This window comes from Balaenoptera physalus (assembly GCF_965194825.1).
Source record: "Balaenoptera physalus genome assembly, chromosome: 10".
Classification (NCBI taxonomy): domain Eukaryota; kingdom Metazoa; phylum Chordata; class Mammalia; order Artiodactyla; family Balaenopteridae; genus Balaenoptera; species Balaenoptera physalus.
This window is the reverse complement of record NC_138889.1, coordinates 44021513-44041371: the sequence shown is the minus strand read 5'-3', so window position 1 is coordinate 44041371 and position 19859 is coordinate 44021513. Positions and strand designations below refer to the sequence as shown.

Sequence of the window (19859 nt, the reverse complement as noted above, 5' to 3'; positions counted from 1 at the left end):
GAGACTGTTTTCTCTCCACTGTGTATCCTTGCCTCCTTTGTCATAGATTAGTTGACCATAGGTGTGTGGGTTTATCTCTGGGCTTTCTATCCTGTTCCATTGATCTATATTTCTGTTTTTTGTGCCAGTACCATATTGTCTTGATTACTGTAGCTTTGTAGTATAGTCTGAAATCAGGGAGTCTGATTCCTCCAGCTCTGTTTTTTTTCCCTCAAGATTGCTTTGGCTCTTCAGGGTCTTTTGTGTCTCCATACAAATTTTAAGACTTTTTGTTCTAATTCTGTAAAAAATGCCATTGGTAATTTGATAGGGATTGCACTGAATCTGTAGATTGCTTTGGGTAGTATAGTCATTTTCACAATATTGATTCTTCCAATCCAAGAACACGGTATATCTCTCCATCTGTTTGTGTCATCTTTGATTTCTCTTATCAGTGTCTTATAGTTTTCTGAGTACAGGTCTTTTACCTCCTTAGGTAGGTTTATTCCTAGGTATTTTATTCTTTTTTGTTGCAGTGGTGAATGGGATTGTTTCCTTAATTTCTTTTTCTGATCTTTCGTCGTTAGTGTATAGGAAGGCAAGAGATTTCTGTGCATTAATTTTGTATCCTGTGGCTTTACCAAATTCATTGATTAGCTCTAGTATTTTCTGGTGACATCTTTAGGATTCTCTATGTGTAGTATCAGTCATCTGCAAACAGTGACAGTTTTACTTCTTCTTTCCCACTTTGTGTTCCTTTTATTTCTTTTTCTTCTCTGATTGCCGTGGCTAGGACTTCCAAAATTGTTGAATAATAGTGGCGAGAGTGGACATCCTTTTCTTTTTCCTGATCTTAGAGGAAATGCTTTTAGTTTTTCACCATTGAGAATGATGTTTGCTGTGAGTTTGTCATATATGGCCTTTATTATGTTGAGGTAGGTTCCCTTTATACCCACTTTCTGGAGAGTTTTTATCATAAATGGGTGTTGAATTTTGTCAAAAGCTCTTTCTGCATCTATTGAGATGATCATATGGTTTTTATTCTTCAATTTGTTAATATGGTGTATCACATTGATTGATTTGCGTATATTGAAGAATCCTTGCATCCCTGGGATAAATCCCACTTGATCATGGTGTATGATCCTTTAATGTGTTGTTGGATTCTGTTTGCTAGTATTTTGTTGAGCATTTTTGCATCTATATTCATCAGTGAGATTGGTCTGTAAGTTTATTTTTTTGTAGTATCTTTGTCTGGTTTTGGTATCAGGGTGATGGATTTTTTCAAAGAAAGCAAGAACTCCTACGAAAATTTATCTGAAGTCTATTAAATCCATCCTCCTAAGCCGCTTGTAAGAGAAACCTAACTAGATTGCAGTTCCATTTTGCAAAAAGTCATAAATTTGTTTTTCCACATTTTGGGCCTTTTTTCCCCTCATTTTTCCTGTCAGGTTGCTTCATTAGGTGGAAAACCGGATGACCAGGGGCTGTAATTTACTGTTGTTTTTCTCCTATTGATGCTGAGTGCATCTTTATGTTCCTTCCAGCCTCCAAATATGTATTTTGAGGTAATAAGGTGTCTTATTCAAGGTAATGATTTAAAGATTGAGTAGAGGTTCCTCTAGGTTTTGTGGTTAAACACAATATCAAGAATTGCCAAAAGTTCAATACCTGACTTCAGGCTTAATAACAATGAGACCTCACGCCTATGTTTTCTCATCTGCAAAATGCAAATAAACAAACCTGCTCCACTTACTTGAGGAGAGTTTTTTTGGAAAATGAATGAGGTAATACATGGAGGAGTGCTTATATGGCACCATCTGCATATTAACTATTAAAATGATAATAATTATCATCACTATGACCAAGAAGAAGATTATTCACACTAAGACTCAAAGACATTTTACATCTGCCATGCAAATTCCTTATCCACATATTCTTCTTTTCTCTCTTCTCTCAATTTTCACAGACACGCATAAGAATAGCATCTCAGATATGGAAAGGGGTTGGCCATCCCCCTCCACTTCCCAAAGAGGAAAAAAATTATTCTGTGACTGTTAAAAACATATTTTAACTGTCAAAGGTGTTTACAACCAGCCATCAAAATTGTGAAGTATACATCAGAGTTTTCCTTTGGTTCGGTGACAATGTAAAAATCACAAATTTTACAGGAAGATGGAAAAGAAAGAAAGGAACATGAATACTGAAAGAATTTGGATGCTGACAGCAGTTCCCAAGAATTAGATGAAATACCCATGGGTTAACATATAATAAAGGTTATATTGTTTTTTGTGTCTGTTGAGGGGAGCATATTTTAGGTCTACTACAGCTATATAACCTGACACATTTCGTAAAGTCAATCCTATTTCTTCTCCCTCTCCACTCCACACCACAATAAAAGCCTTGCCTCCTTCCTACCCTTTCAGCAATGATTTCCATTACTGGATTTAAGACCTTCCCTGCTTTTATGGATGAACTATGAAGAGTTATGCATTTGACATGAACTACAGGAATAAGAGAAGTTGAGATGCTAAGGCACAGAATAGACCTTTCATGGGGTGGCAGGGGAAAGAGTGGCGAAAAAAGTTTTTCTCTTTTCTAATTGTAAAGTGCTTTCTCTTTCAAAACTCAGGTGACTGTGACAGACGGTGGTTTCTCTCCAAAACAGTCAACCATTTGGGTGGTGGTTCAGGTTTTGGATGAAAATGACAACAAGCCCCAGTTCCCAGAGAAGGTCTACCAGATCAAGCTGCCAGAACGTGACCGGAAGAAGAGGGGAGAACCCATTTATAGGGCTTTTGCATTTGATAGAGATGAGGGCCCCAACGCAGAGATTTCCTACAGTATCGTGGATGGGAATGATGATGGAAAGTTCTTCATTGACCCTAAAACTGGCATGGTTTCTTCCAGAAAGCAATTTACAGCAGGGAGTTATGACATTCTAACGGTAAGATTTTTCTGAACCTCAATAACATTAATGCGGGGGAGGAAGTTATTTTCTTAGTCATGTATATTTTTTAAGCAAAAAATCTCTGGGGTAAAAAGTGTAGCCACACAACAGTGGAAGGCTACTTTCTGTTTCAGTGATATTCTTAATGAGACCATTTCCTTTGGTTGTGTCCTATCAGCCAAACTCCCCATTCCCAGTACACAGCCTGCTCCAACATTTACTCAATTACACTTCCTGTGGCCCCAGATCATTTCAAGGTACTGAACATAGATGTAAACTGAGGGGAGGGGAATAGCAGAGTGACATAACCTTCCCACCGCTTATTATGTCCTAAAAATATCCCAAAAAAAACAACCCTTGTAATTGTTGACAATAGGATGGAACATGAATTTAGCTGTATAAATTGTGAGACACAAATCATAGCTAGGCTCATTCTGTAAAAAGTGAAAAAACTTAAGTAAAAAATGACTAAATTTTTCATTGTTAGAAAATTAAAAATAAAAACAAACATGAACACCATCTTAAATAGAGGCTTAAACTCCCATACCTAAGGTGCCAGCCTGCACTCCCCACTCCCAACCACTTTAGACTTGTAATGCCTATGCCCGTAGGGGGACTGCTCAGCCTCACAGGTGATGGGCACTTCCCAGGGTCTCAGCAACGGTCAAGAGTTAGCACCATCTGCCATCCTTCTCTTAGTCTTCAGCCTTCTCCACTGTGTATGGTCAATCCTTTATTATTTTAAAGGATAGTCTGAGTGCATTTATTTATCTTTGTACTCTTATGGTCTGGACTTGGATTCCTTTCCCCGCTCAGTAATGTATCCAGAAGAGTGGGCAGAGAAAAGAAAATAATAATAATAATAATAAACAGCCCTATTTCTACCATCAGCAGCTCTCATGTAATATGTGCTGTTACAGTTGTGTGAGACTTGCCAATGGGAATCTTTGAGGACCAGGTGGATTGCAGTGGATACTGTTGGTACCCTGTCCAGATCCCCTTTATCAGGCTGGTGCAGACATCCCCCAGCTGTTGTGAGTGTTGGCTGCTAAGGGCTCACAGCTGCCCCCTTCTCCAGAGAGTCATCCTTGGCTGAACATTTTGGCCCAAGAGGTTCCACACTCCTACCCCAGCCCTGCAGCCCACAGCCAGTATTACTAACTGACACCAGATATAAAAGTCCAACCTCCTTGCCTGCAGGTGGATCCAACACTTTGATACAATTATTCAGAGCTTCCTTTGGGATCAGGCTGAGGTTAGACTTCAACTGAGACCACACCCTTGCTTAGCATCGTCCCGTGTCCATCCTGCTTTCTTCACTCCCTTTCCCCTGGGAACACTTCCTCCTGAAACCATTTGTATGCAAATCCCTATCTCAGACTCTGCTCCTAGGAAACCCTACCTAACACATCTACCTTCAAGCGTCCTTCATCTCACAGGAATTTTCTGGGGCAGAGTGATCATCCCTGAACATAGCATTAGGGAGCTATGAGTTGTCACTGTTTTTAAAGGCTATAACTATTAGCTATGCACCTAAAAATGTTTTTATTGATATAATATTTTTAAATCTGTTTTTTATTTTGATTTTTAAATTTCTGTCATTGATGTCTGCTTGTTGGACTTAACTGCATTCCCCCCCCACCCCCCAACACACACATTTAAATCCAGGACACCACAGCTGTTAACCCTGCATATCTGGGCAAGGAAACATGCTTTTCTCGGTCCTTATATCAGACCATAAAGAAGAGTCATTAACACCCTCTTCCTTACCCCACTGGCTCGAGGAGCCCATGTTTCCACCAAGAGAGGTCCCTTTCACCCCTTCAGAGTTAGCGTAACTGAAGGGCCTCTGAGACGAATTTTGCAAAGCTGATGCCTTTCCCACACCCCCTCCCATTATCCTCCTGGAATCCTATGTGACAATTCTATGTGTCTATGTGATGCACTTTGTTCCGTTTCCAACACTACCACCAGAGGTATAAGGAGTCAAATTAGCTCTTGCTACTCATGTAACAATCATTCGTGTCCATAAAACACTAAAATTTATAAGTGCACCATATATTTTTCAAGTTTTCCACATCTGCAAGGTTGGCAGTGATTCAGATCACCTTCTGGCAAATGTGGTGTGGGCCCCCCACGTGACCAAGTTGTTTTCCCCAATTCCTGAGCCCATTCTCTCCAGATCTCCACTGTCTTCTTCCCCTTGCTGACCCTGTGATGAGGATGGACTCTCAGCCCAACAACATATGAGTGACAGATCGAGACTTCCACCAGGATCCAGGCTCTAATACAGCTTTCTGTTCTCTCCATGTGTGAGTAGATAAAGGCAGTGGACAATGGGCGCCCTCAGAAGTCCTCCACGGCCCGCCTCCACATTGAATGGATTAAGAAACCACCTCCTTCACCTGTACCGTTGACCTTCGATGAGCCATTTTATAACTTTACAGTCATGGAAAGCGATAGAGTCACCGAGATTGTAGGGGTGGTGTCTGTGCAGCCAGCTAACACCCCTCTGTGGTTTGACATCGTTGGTAAGTTCGAGTCCTCCAGAGCAGTACTGGACAATGTAATCATTGACTGTTCAGAGCAACTAACAAAACAAACAAACAAAAAAACACAGCGATTAGCGCTAAGATTAAAAGATGTATAGTGCTGGAATGCAAAAGAGCCAGTAAAATGAATAATTGACCTGTGCTTTCATTCTGACTGTAGCTAAGCTGAACAGAAAGTGCTCTCTGGCTGGATTTTCCATAGTATGTTATTTACTGCAATCTTAATGTCTTTCTGTGTGTCATTTAAATTCTATTGTCACACTTGGCTAATCTCATTTCTAAATGTATTGATGGTACTGGACTTGCTGTCCTTCATTTCTCTCTTTTTCTTCACCTTTTTCTGCATTCTGTTCTTTTTTTTTTTTTCTGCTCCCGACTGCCCTGCTTCAAGGTGGCAAGCATGCTCGAGAGATGTTCTATATTCTACAGACAGCTTGTGGGCAGAACTGTTCAACAGAAGGTACCCTTAGTGCAAACACATTTGCTAAAATACAGCTATCCAATCTGCCTTTTACGGGTTTTTTTTTTTTTTAAGCAAATTAAATTACATCATCTTTCATAACTGCCTGTGACAGGCTGAAGTGCAGCCCACAAATTTCATACATGCCTCTAACAGCTATTGCATTACTCACTCGTATCCAGTGACTCCTTTGTTTGAGGTTTGATGGGTTTGGATTTGGGGTAGGGGTGGGGGGTTGTTTTGATTTCTTTAAAAAAATTTTTTTTCTTTGCTTTTGAGGTATGTGGGCTTTTTGTTGTTTTGTTTTGATCTTTTTGTAGGTTGGTTTAACTGGGCCTTTTCCAATTGAAAAAGTAAATTCAAATAGATCCCAGCCCCTCGGTTTTGCAGCAGGAGTGCCATTCGTAGACCAGAAAGCCCCACCAGGAGAGTCCCTGACTGCTGTCCACAATAGGAAGGGCAGGAAATGCAGCCTAGACATATAGCCAGGGAGAGCTTCCCGTGAGAGCCGAATACAGAAAGCAGATGGATGCAGGCAGGATAGACCTTGGAAGCCAACCTTTAAATTCCTTGAAAGAAAGCAAGCAAGCACGCCAGGCTACAAAAAGAGAGGGCAAAACAGCACCACTGCCCTCCACAACCAGGCAGTGAGAGGCAGTGGAGAGGAAATAAGTGCTGAGGGCCAGGAAACAAAACGAGGGAAGAGAGTGTGCACCAGCCCTGGATCTGACACTGGGTCGAGCTGGAGCTGACTTCCCACAGTTCTCTGTGGAAGGCAGCGAATCTAGAGAGCTGGTCTGGGGGAATCATTTCCTTCCACATGTCACTGCTTGGATAGTATGGGTAGGAAACCTGCCTCTCTTCCCAGGAATGGCTGGGTCTGGGGAAAGCATTTAGAACATTCCACATCTGTTTCAATGTAGCACAGAAAAAGAATGCCCCATGGCCCCCAATCAAACTTCAGTAGAGGGTCCTCTGAACTCCCCAAAAGAAAGGGCTTGTTTTCTACCTATTTCATTTTATGGAATGCCAGTAGAACGTCTGTGTTTTACTTAATGGGCATTAATCATACCATCCCTGTACATGACCATCCTCGTTTCCAAGCTTTCAACTCCATCTTCATTTCCACTTAACGCATTTGAAATGGAACCTCTTCTGATTCATGAAAGATGTCTCTGCTTCTGTATCTTCGCAGTCATTTTCAGGTCATTAAGTTATTATCCAGTGCAGTGTCTTCTTTCTTGGTGAAACAGAGGGTCACACCTATGCGTCGCCTGGTTGTCTGTGCTGTCACCTTTGGTGATTCCTTCAGAACCACCCTCAGTCAGTCACAGAAGATGCATCTCAGTCTCAATGTGTCCCCGGTGCAATCATGACTTCTTTTAAATAACTCGAGGAAGAGTACAGTGGAAAGCCAGCAGGCTGCAGGGCTCCTGCCGTGCTGTCCCGAGATGTGAGAGGAGTTGCCCTCTGCCATCAGCCACCAGTTCATCTCCCTCCTCCCGTGACGCTCCAGTTTGCAAGCACCTCTACAGCCTGACAGCACCGCTTCTCTCCCTTGTGTGATGCATGCCTGCAACCTCCTGACATGCAGCACATCCCACCCACCCCAGGATGCCCTCGCTTGCACTTCTTGTCAGAAATCTTGCAAGCACAGCTTTCGCTGATGCTCAGTCTGACCAACCACCTGACCCCAGTTATCCAGTCGCTTTTGCAATTCCTCAGCGTCCCTGCATGTGTGTGTATGGTGTGTATAGGTAAGCATGCCTAGTGGTGCTCTATGTAACCTTACTTGCACGAATTCCATGCCAGCATTATTAGTGCTAGTGTACATTTTCATTTGTGTTTATCCTAGCTTCAGTGTTAACCCTTAAGGTCAAGGTCTTTGCCTCCTGATTCCTTCCTCCTGCCAATGCTTCTTTTGATGTCCATCCACGGGGAGTGGAATAAACAATGGTGACCGATGGAGACGCCGCAGGCAGCCCATGTGTTAACACTACTGATGCCTCCTGAGACCCATGCGGAGTCAGTGTGACCTTCCACTGTATTCCCAGCCTGAGCAACACAGCACCCTTGACCAAACGAGGACTGATCCAAGAAGAGACGGTCAGTTGACAGATGAGAGTCCTCACTGGAAGGAAGTCCCTTTAGGCTGCTTCAAATCCGTATCCAGGAATCATGATCAAAGACATGGCATCCGTTTTCATGTTTCTCCATCTTTATTCCTAAATCTATACTCTTTTTATAGAATCCTCTCAGTTTTAGTACACAAGTACTTCTCTTAATGAAGACCTACCAGGTTGTTCCTCTAGTCTAGATACTTCCATCGCAGATTTCACTGTATATCTCGTAACATCTAGTCAAGCTCCTCCTGCAAGTTGAACTTACTGGGCCAGATGCTCAAACAGAACATGATTTTATTTCCATCCCCGCATCCAGCCAACATATTGAAATGTCAACTCTTTATTTCACGGCAAAACTACAAACTTTTCCCCAGGTGCTGGCTGCACTCAGAATGGATATGGCCCTCCTTCCACCAAATCCCCCTTCTGAAAATCCTTTCTCATCTCAGAGAGTCATATTTTTTCCAACCTGCTGACAACACCTTTCCCCTTCTCTAAAAACCTATTGTTTCCTTTATCATATTCAGATGTTTCATTCTTACTTTCAAGCTTTCTTGCTTGTTTATCCCTGGCCACTGAAACTCTCCTCTGTCCCTTCCCTTCCTCCTTACCTAAACATCTTCCCTGGCCAGGCTAACATAGAGGAGAGAGAGGGAAAGTGCTTCTCAGTACTTAAGAAACATAGCAGTGTACTATAGCTGGATAGACACCTATACAGACACTTAACGGTTACAGACAATACCACCTCCCGGCCTAACAGTTACAGCTTACAAATGCTATAACTAATGAATTCTCATTAAATCAGCAGAACTAGTGTTCCAGCATGCCTTTTCCCCTGAGAGTATTGTCTCCTCATTTCCATATTTCGAAATCTGCCCGAATCTTGTTTAACTGCATTTCTTTTCCTCCCACCGTGATATGAATTCACAAAAACCATGTCGAGAGCAAGATTTCATTCCCAAGTCCGGACCCCACCAACAAGGACCTGCCAGATACTTTCTTGTGCCTCCAAAGAGACCACTGCTTACAATGTTACGGAGCTGGACTTTCCTCAGCTTCCAGAAACAGAAGCCCACTTGTAACCGAGTTAAGAAAGCTATAATTAAAAGGAAACATTATAAAGTTCAGCTGTTCTGTGGTTAAACAGCCCAATGCACAGCATGTTCCTTCCCTGTGTTAAAAGGGAAAGAAAATGAAGGGAGCAAAACTAACTCACAATCCTTTGTGGCTTTATCACATATCTTCACACTTCTCAGGAAACTATGATTTCAACTCAGCAGCATCTTGATTTACATACTCTCTAATGTGCGTGCAATCTGGTCCCTGTATCCTTATCCCACGGGCAAATATTTGTATTGTAAAGATCACCGTTATTACACACTTCAGACAATTCCTCTTTACCTCCAGTTTGTTGGGGGATGCTACCACCCACTTTTCTAGCTTTCCCCTGACTTAGACTAGAAAAACTGTTTTCCTTGTAGACAGTAAGCACTTACAATGTCTCTGTTTATTTGCCTCACCCAATATGTAGAGAACAGAAAGGCTGTTCTTTGAAAATAATCCTCTGATGGTACAAGGTAACACATGGGTCCAGCTCTAGCAGAAATACATTTCTGTGTTGCGGATACAGAAGGACTGCCTGGGCCCTTAGTTTGTCATAGGTTCCTGCGGAGTTTGGGTTCTTGACTGCTTCTGTCTCATAAGCTTATACCTGTCCTTCTAGAACCTTGTCCCTAATGGAGCCATCTCTTAATAGGGTTCCGTCAAATAGGCAAGTTAAAGTCTTTGATGGCACCCTGACTAGCACATCATCTCTCGGGGTCTTCTCTAACCTCATGGCCAGATTTCTTTATCGCAAAACTCTCCCCAACCCCTCCCAAGAGAAGCTATGTCTGTGTCCCATTTTTAATACAGCTCTTCCTCCATCAGGATGACGCTTGCTCAGAGTCATCAATTGACATCATTTCTTCTAATTGGATCCCAAACGTGCCTCTTTTCTCCGTAGCAACAATGTGGTCCATAGGAACACACCTGAAGAGACTTTAGGAAAATAATAAAAAGCCTAAAACAGCTTCGGCTATTATCGTTTGTAAGAAAATGAATTTTAAACCAGATTCTAGACAGGATTTTCCTTCCTACCACTGTTTCCCACCTCCAGCCTGCATCTCCTGCCTTCCGTGTAAATATCCGTTTTAGCCCCGTACTGTGCTTGCTTCATTCCAAGGCAGAAAATTATTCATGATCAAACCTTAGAAATGGTGTTTAGCATTTTTCCTTAAGTTAGGTGTACATGCTGAACTTGAATGAGCAGCTTGCGAACAACTCCCTTAATTCATTGAGATGCAGCGGCTCAGTGTTTTGGAAGCTTCTCCCATAGCTCGTCTCCCTTGGTGACTACTAGATTTTGGTTGGTATTTTTACCATCGCAGGTAGAGTGGATTGGAATCGTAGCTAGGGGAGGGGCCCGGAAGCTTCTCTAGAGGGAAAGCTGTGAGATAGTCAGCATTGGATCTCATTATGGAGAGATGGTGATTCTTTAAAGAAAAGCTTAACTAAATCATGGCCCAACACCCTGCTGCCTGGTACATTCCAGCAGTAGCTGCTGGCTCAAAGTATTTTCATTCCTGTCCCATTTTTAAAGCTTTTTGGGACACTCCGACTTGCAATGTTTAACTTTAGAATCCAATAGAAATCCAACACGCCTCTCGTGCTCTTTGTTTACTCCTTAACACCCGTCTTGACCGAAAATGGTCAAAGAGAAATGTCCCTGACGTGAATTCTCTGTTATGTGGGCTGTTCACAACCTCGCTTTTAACCATCTCTGCCTCACACCCCTGCAGCAACGCTCAGGCTGTGACTTCTCTTAATTCCCCACTTTGTTGAAATCAGACCAGCTCGGCAGTGTCCTCCCTCCTCCCCACCCTTTGTTTTAGCCCAGCGCTGCTGCCCCAGCACACTCTGGCTTTGCATGTTGTTACTGGCTCTGAGGAAGCACATCTTCTTTAAACAGAATGCTGCTAGTGAAAGCAGACTCCTTCCATTTAATATTCTCACCCCAGATGAATTGGACATGGGTTCCTACAAAATGAAATCACCTTTCAGGCTAAAAGGGAGCCTGAGAAATGAGGCCTGGGGGAGAGAGACGGAGTCGTTCATGAAATGGGAGGCTTAAGTGGTAGGTTATGAAATTGCGGGAGGGTTGATGGTGAACTGCTGGTCTAGATTCTGTATCCCTTGTCAGAAATTCATTTTAAAACTCAGGGAAGATTTGGGGAACCTGGTTTTACATGAAATCTTGGTTTAACTAAGAGCTAAAGCCCTAGAAGTGAGTATCAGAGGCTGCTAGCCTTACTGATGGATGGAAAGACACTCACAGGCTTTCTTTGTCAAGCTCACCTTGATCTGCTTTCTCTTTGTCTATCTCCCCTGCTCCTTTCAACTTTTCTGGTCTAGAGTATTTGAAACAATAAAGGTGAATGGGGGAGATACACACACACACACACATAAACACACATGCAGGAAGAGAGAAAACTGTAAAAAATCACTACCATATTGAGGAGAGTTCCCTGTGCTCTGCCCAGTATTCTCTAATAACCTAAATGGGATAAGAATTTGAAAAAGAATAGATACATGTATATGTATAACTGAATCACTTTGCTATACACCTGAAACTAACACACATTGTTAATCAACTATACTCCAAAATAAAATAAAAATTTAAAAAACCACCATAAAAGTAGCCAAAAATGTTTTTTGATACAAAAAATGACTAATAAGAAAGTGCACAATCTATATGCCATATGTAAAATATGTAAATTTTATGCCACTAAGCACATGAAACGCTGATATATTTCTGTATAGGGAGGGCCCCGAGGAAAATGTGAGCCTAGGGCAATGAGGGAGAGGAAATAGAATTGCCCCACTGGAACAGTAACTGAAACTGGAAATCTTTGCTTGTATGTTCTCTAAATTTCATTTTTATTTGTCTTTAAACTGAAGCAAATCAAAGGCTTATAGTTCGTGTAGTTTCTATTTTACTTTGACCTACAAATTTTCACCTTCCAAAATAATTGACCATCCTCCACCCCACCCCACCCCCGCCAAAAATCATAGTACTCAAATTTAAGAAAGTAAAAATCTTGATTAGGAAGACATTCTAAAGATGATTTTAAATGTGATTTAAAATATGATTTAATACCCACTAGAAATGGCTTGAGAAGTTGCTTTCCCATCTTTCCTTCTACACAGTCTGAGGCAATTTTATGTCTTTTCTTTGAAAGTTTCCATGGCAGAGGTTTTTTTTTCATAATATACCACTTGATAGCAAATGATTTTTCTTTGCTCATTAGGACAGTTATTCAAGACACTGGAATCAGTCGTACATTTCATTTCATGTGGTTATCAACATGAAACATTCCCTTTGGAATAGGCATGGTGACCTAAGGCTTACTTCCCTTTCAGCCTAGATTTCCTCCCCTTTCTCTTTATCCTGTTCTTCAAAAGACATTTTTTGGAGTTAACATTTAGTATTTCTCAGTAAATCAATTAAAGATATTAAGTGGAAGATGAGTTTCTTTTTGAGATGAAATTTTTGAAAAATATATCATCTCCAAGCAATTCTCTGGTACACCCATATCTCCATAACTTTAATTAAATGTCAAGGGCAATTATGTTCTCTCTAGCAATTAAATAATCTCAAGTATATATGACAGCTACACTCAATAAGTATCTGAAAAACCTGGTCATATGTATGACCAGGTTTTTTTTAAGTACACTGTATTATTTATTTCATGTCATTATACATCAGATTCTAGCAATTCAGGTAAAATTCTCTTTTCCTTTAACTCATCTGCCCATTTCTAATTCTAATATCATAGAAATTGTATATAATATTGTTGACTGATCATCAAAATTAAATGCAAAAAAGAGAAGCCAAGATTTCTTTTCTAAAATATGAAATTCAGTAAATGCATTGCCCTATGTGCTGTAGTTAAATAAAATTACTGTCCAAGAACAAAATTTGTGGACATGATGAAATTTCAGGCTAAAGTAAATAGAGCTTGTGAACATATACTGATACTTAATTAAAATCGTTCCAGCACTTATACCAATATCTTCTCTCCCCTTAAAAAAAAAATCTTTCATTTTGAAAAAGATCATAAACTACACTTTGGTTCACAGAGATGGAAACACCTACAGTAATTTCAACAAAGGCTATGCTGTCTTAGGCACATTAGTCACAGATTATGGATTACACCTAGTCCAGGGGGAGAAAAGTAAAGTTTTCTAAACTTTTCTATTGATTATTTTATCACTTGATGTTCCATAGCTGATGTTTTCATCTTCTTCTTTCCAGATTTCATTTTGTAAATCTCCCATAAACTTTCTATTTTGGGGGGAGAAAGATAATTCACACTGTCAAGATGGCAAAAATATATTTCTATAAATATCCCAACTTACAGAGAGAGAATTTTTAATATGAAATTCAATTTTATTGCTTTTTCTTATTTTCTAGTATTTATAACTTTATTTCTGACATCTAATTGAGGGAATCTGAACTCTACCAACCACATGTTTACCATCAATCCTGGAATGGATTTCAGAGTGTCTACTCATTTTTGTTAATAATAATTGGACTGTTTGTTTACCTAGAATTTAATCTATCAATACTTTGGAAAAGCAAAGGATCTACAAATTCCTAGCCCAGAAGCCACAAGGGGTTGAAGGGACTTTAGCTTTCTAAATATTTTATGGAGTCAGTTTATGCTTCACTGCTATAACATTAGTGCTGAGGGGATTTTTGCAATACATTCTTTTTTGTGACATTTGTTATGCATTGTAGAGGCTGTGTTTTGAAATATGAGTTAAGTTAAAAAACAGAAAGGGTCCCATTTAAGATGTACAAAATTGAGCCATAGGGATGCCTGTCAAAAAACGTTTCTATATAAGATCTCCCTTTAAAGCTGTATGCTTCAATATGTGTAATAACTTTTCGGATATGCTAATTTCATGTTGTTTTTGTGAACTCGTCAGGGGGCAATTTTGACAGCTCTTTTGATGCAGAGAAGGGCGTTGGGACCATTGTCATTGCAAAACCTTTGGATGCAGAGCAGAGGTCCATCTATAATATGAGTGTGGAAGTCACCGATGGGACAAATGTTGCTGTCACTCAGGTAAGATGTCAAATTACTAAATAGTGGGAATGCCGAGAAATCTGCTAAAGTCAGAGGTGCAAGCAATTAAAATATGTGTTGAAAGTAGTAAATTATGTCCATGGATTTTTAGCGTTTAAAAGAAAGCATTTGCAAGAACATCTTAGACAAAGGATTCTATCAACAATATTACATAACTTAGCTGCCTCTTTCCAGAAATTATGATTATTCATGCATGGAAGAGTGATGTGTATTTGTTTCCCTATCATTTCCTGTAAGATTTATCTTTTTGACAACAAAGTCAGCTTTCCTTGAATTTACAAAGAGAAGGACGTCTGCAGTGTCTGAGTTAACACACCATGATATTCTTCACCTCCTCATGCTTTAGTTACAGAAAGTTAAAGCTAGAGAATGCCTGAGTCCAAATTCATTTTACAAACTAAGATAATCTAAGTAATATATCCAAGGTCACACAGCCTTAATAAAGAACAAGAGAGCTGGGTGTCCTGACTCCCATCTCCCGTTCCAGCCCCTGTGCCAGTGGTTCTTCATCCTGGCTGCACAGTAAAACCCCCTGGTTGTGGAGGGTGTTAAAACCAATAAAGCTTGGGCCCCATCCCCAGAGTTCCTATGTGATTCTAACATGCAGCCAGGGTTGAGGACCATCACTTCTACTCTGCTACTTGAGTGTTCATGAAAGGGCGCTGAGAACAAAGAAGAGGAGAAAAAATCTCTGGGTGAGACTAATACAATGTTAGATATCAATATGGAGCAGTTTTACCCTACATATGAGATTTTTGTTGTTTGTTTTATATTTTAGCACCAGAGACCTTAAGCCAGTTATGGCAGAGGACTGGCACACACACATAGCCCCTAACCCTTCCCACCCTCCTTGCCTCCCTCTTCTGTTCCCATGGCCCCAGAAACCATCACTAATCGATCAAGGGTCTTTGTTTGTTTGTTTGTTTTGGTTTTTTTCCTGCTGAGCGCAGATGTGACCTCAGAATCCTTCTCAACACAATGCTTCAGGTATTGAAGATGAAATGTTTACCAACCCTAAAGTAAGCAAGTGTTGATTTATTTAAAATATCATGTAAGCTTTTGTAACAGTGTGGTTTTTAAAAGGAGAGAGGACGAGGGTTTTATGTGTTTGTCTATCCAGCTGTCTCTCAGTTTGAAGCTGTTTCAAAAACATGATGAGACTCTTTCCTTTGAGGCTGTTTGTAAGCATAAAGTGACAGAGTTTGAAGGAAACAGTAGCGTTGGTTTTAGTACAGCCCTTTTACTTTTCATTCAAATAAACTGAAACCCAGAAAGGGGACGTGACATGCACTTGATAAGTCAGCCGGTGTGTATCAACTCCCGATCTTTCAACCCATGTCCTTTCCTAGTATGAATATACGACCCTATTTGCCTGAGAGAATCCCATTTATACTTATTGCACTGGTGTAATTATCACGCTCAAAGTTGCCCCAGTTGAGACAGTAAATTGTATGGTCACCCTACCTAAATCCAGGCTGCTTCAGAGTATCTTCAAAAGATAGAGATACCTGGAAAGGACCCCAAGATTGAGATCCTGCATGAATCACACAATCTAAAGACTAATACAAAACAACCCACTTGTAGCATTGCTAAGTCTTTAGTGCTAATTCATTTTAAATGGGAATTTAAATTAGACTTTTAAAATTAGCCGTGTCTTAGCATATCCAACTTCAACTTTTTAGCACCACTTAGAAACATAGGATGTATTTGAACAAAATACAAATAAAAGCATGGAACCCTATTCATTACTTACTTTTCTCCAGCGTTTCATAACAGTTGAATTAAATGGTGATTCATTGTGCCCAGAATGTTATAGATACATATTAAATATTTTAGAATGAATTAATGGATAGTAGATATTACATTTTCAATAGGGTCTGAATGGCAGGTATGCTGGATCTCCAAAGCACACAACTGATAAATGTTAACCAAAAAAATTATCTATGAAACTTTTATTTTAGAATTTCATTAGGACCAGATGATAAATCATTCAACAGCATCTTTTCTACAAATATTTCTTGAGTTCATACCATGTGCAGGGAACTGTACTACATGCCTGAAGTCACAGTGGTTCAGAGTTTTAAACCCAGATAACTGACGTGCACCCACTTTAAAAAAATTAATATGGAAGCATGTATTACAAGACTTTGAATGTACACATTGTTCACATCCTGCCTTTGCTGATCTTACTTCAGACTAGTGTACAGTTAGACTTGTCTCTAGAACCGTTCAGGAATTAGAGAATTGGGGTGAACTTGGAGGTTCCCTTTGGCAAGCCCAAGCTCAATAGGTTAATAAATTAGGATATCAAGAGATTTTCTTGTCAAAAGCTTCCAAGTTACCCTGTGTCTCCAGGGCCATGACCTTCTCAAGAAGTGAGAACTAACAGTTTCCAAAACATAAATTTGTGTGCCATCATTATTACCATCAGAAAACCAATATTCTGTCTATCTGGCTGTATTTGAGCCTGAAGATCCACCAGCCTCTGCCAATCCAGGCCTCTGCTCACATTTGCCATGGCTCCTCTGGCAGCGCTGACAGGAGCAATTTCTGAATTAGTCAAAGCCCTCAGTGTCAAGGACATTTTTACAAAAAGGATATTTGGGGAAAGGAAAGGCATTCTAGGTTTCTGTTAGAAGCCACTAAAGCACACTCCAACCCATGACCTGAGGAAACTTAATGATTTACCATCAAATGGAGATTCTTCACCATATAACTGAAATGTCCTGTAGCCCCCAAAACACCTGTTCAGTTTACTTTGGGGAACTTTTCTCTACTTTGTTCATTTGGAACCATAAAACATGGTATGACATGGGCTTCAAATCAGCCGTAAACAACCTGTTGAATTTCACTTCACAAATGTCAAATAAATCACAGCCTCAGGGACCTCTGTGTCTACAGCAAACCCTTCCTTCATGTTCAGTTTTGGCCTGTTCTCCCAGAATTCTTGTGCCTCAGAGCTACAATATCTGGTGACGAATAAACATCCTTTTCCTCTCTGAGATTCTCTAGCATGAGTACAGGATGTAAAAAGGTTCTGTGGACTTCAGGTTATAAAGATGCATATGTACTAAATGCAAGAACAAAGCATCCTCTTTACAAAAACCTCCTGGACAAGGGCCTCAGTATAAAAGAGTTGTTGATTTTATGTAGGATATTATTGTGCTTTATATAAATAGCATAGTATTTGACAAACTGGGCTCTGTAGGGATAAATCCATGTCCTAATCCTAACTCTGCTATTTACTAACTGAGTCACCTCCAACCAGTGCAGGTCACAATTTCTCTGCACCATAGTCCCTTCATCTATGAAATGGGGGTACCAGTACCTACATCATTAGAGGTGCTGTGAGGATTACATGAGTTTACATATACAGAATAATAGCAAGGGAGATTGGTTCAAAATGGCAGAGTAGAAGGACGTGCTCTCACTCCCTCTTGCAAGAACACCAGAATCACAGCTAACTGCTGAACAATAATCGACAGGAAGACACTGGAACTCACCAAAAAAGATACCCCACATCCAAAGACACAGGAGAAGCCACAGTGAGATGGTAGGAGGGGCGCAAACACAATAAAATCAAATCCCATAACTGCTAAGTGGGTGACTCACCAACTGGAGAACACTTATACCACAGAAGTCCACCCACTGGAGTGAAGGTTCTGAGCCCCACGTCAGGCTTCCCGATCTGGGGGGTCCGGCAACGGGAGGAGGAATTCCTAGAGAATCAGACTTTGAAGGGTAGTGGGATTTGATTGCACGACTTCGACAGGACAGGGGGAACAAGAGACTCCACTCTTGGAGGGCACACACAAAGTAGTGTGCACATCAGGGCCCAGGGGAAGGAGCAGTGACCCCATAGGAGACTGAACCAGACCTACCTGCTAGTGCTGGCGGGTCTTCTGCAGAGGCAGGGGGTGGCTGTGTCTCACCATGAGGACAAGGAAACTGGCAGCAGAAGTTCTGGGAAGTACTCCTTGGCGTGAGCCATCCCAGAGTCTGCCATTAGGCCCACCAAAGAGCCCAGGTAGGCTCCAGTGTTGGGTCGCCTCAGGCCAAACAACCAACAGGGAGGGAACCCAGCCCCACCCACCAGCAGACAAGTGGATTAAAGTTTTACTGAGCTCTGCCCACCAAAGCAACAGCCAGCTCTACGCACCACCAGTCCCACCCATCAGGAAACTTGCACAAGCCTCTTAGATAACCTCATCCACCAGAGAGCAGACAGCAGAAGCAAGAAGAACTACAATCCTGCAGCCTGTGGAACAAAAACCACATTCACAGAAAGATAGACAAGATGAAAAGGCAGAGGGCTATGTACCAGAGGAAGGAACAAGATAAAACCCCAGAAAATAAACTAAATGAAGTGGATATAGGAAACCTTCCAGAAAAAGAACTCAGAATAATGATAATGAGGATGATCCAGGACCTCGGAAAAAGGATGGAGGCAAAGGTAGAGAAGATGCAAGAAATGTTAAACAAAGATCTAGAAGAATTAAAGAACAAACAAACAGAGATGAACAACACAATAACTGAAATGAAAAATACACTAGAAGGAATCAATAGCAGAATAACTGAGGCAGAAGAACGGATACGTGACCTGGAAGACAGAATGGTGGAATTCACTGCTGCGGAACAGAATAAAGAAAAAAGAATGAAAAGAAATGAAGACAGCCTAAGAGACCTCTGGGACAACATTAAACGCAACAACATTCGCATTATAGGGGTCCCAGAAGGAGAAGAGAGAGAGAAAGGACCAGAGAAAATATTTGAAGAGATTATAGTCGAAAACTTCCCTAACATGGGAAAGGAAATAGCCACCCAAGTCCAGGAAGTGCAGAGAGTCCCATATAGGATAAACCCAAGGAGAAACATGCTGAGACACATAGTAATCAAATCGGCAAAAATTAAAGAAAAAGAAAAATTATTGAAAGCAGCAAGGGAAAAATGACAAATAATATACAAGGGAACTCCCATAAGGTTAACAGCTGATTTCTCAGCAGAAACTCTACAATCCAGAAGGGAGTGGCATGATATACTTAAAGTGATGAAAGGGAAGAACCTACAAACAAAATTACTCTACCTGGCAAAGATATCATTCAGATTCAACGGAGAAATCAAAAGCTTTACAGACAAGCAAAAGCTAAGAGAATTCAACACCACCAAGCCAGCTCTACAACAAATGCTAAAGGAACTTCTCTAAGTGAGAAACACAAAAGAAGAAAAGGACCTACAAAAACAAACCCAAAATAACTAAGAAAATAGTAATAGGAACATACATATCGATAATTACCATAAACATGAATGGATTAATGCTCCAACCAAAAGACACAGGCTTGCTGAATGGATACAAAAACAAGACCCATATATATGCTGTCTACAAGATACCCACTTCAGACCTAGGGACACATTCAGACTGAAAGTGAGGGGATGGAAAAAGATATTCCATGTAAATGGAAATCAAAAGAAAGCTGGAGTAGCAATACTCATATCAGATAAAATAGACTTTAAAATAAAGAATGTTACAAGAGACAAGGAAGGACACTACATAATGATCAAGGAATCAATCCCAGAAGAAGATATAACAATTATAAATATTTATGC

General features: G+C 40.6%; 1 protein-coding gene across 7 annotated transcripts in view; it reads left to right on the top strand.

Annotated features, from left to right (window-relative positions):
* FAT3 (FAT atypical cadherin 3) overlaps positions 1-19859 on the top strand; it is a 717656-nt gene that overhangs the window by 556294 nt on the left and 141503 nt on the right. For all 7 annotated transcript variants that reach the window (XM_082409857.1, XM_082409858.1, XM_082409852.1 and 4 more), the window contains 3 exons: positions 2609-2923; positions 5247-5457; positions 14095-14234. In XM_082409857.1, coding sequence (XP_082265983.1) covers positions 2609-2923; positions 5247-5457; positions 14095-14234 — 666 coding nt within the window. The remainder of the gene's footprint in view (positions 1-2608; positions 2924-5246; positions 5458-14094; positions 14235-19859) is intronic.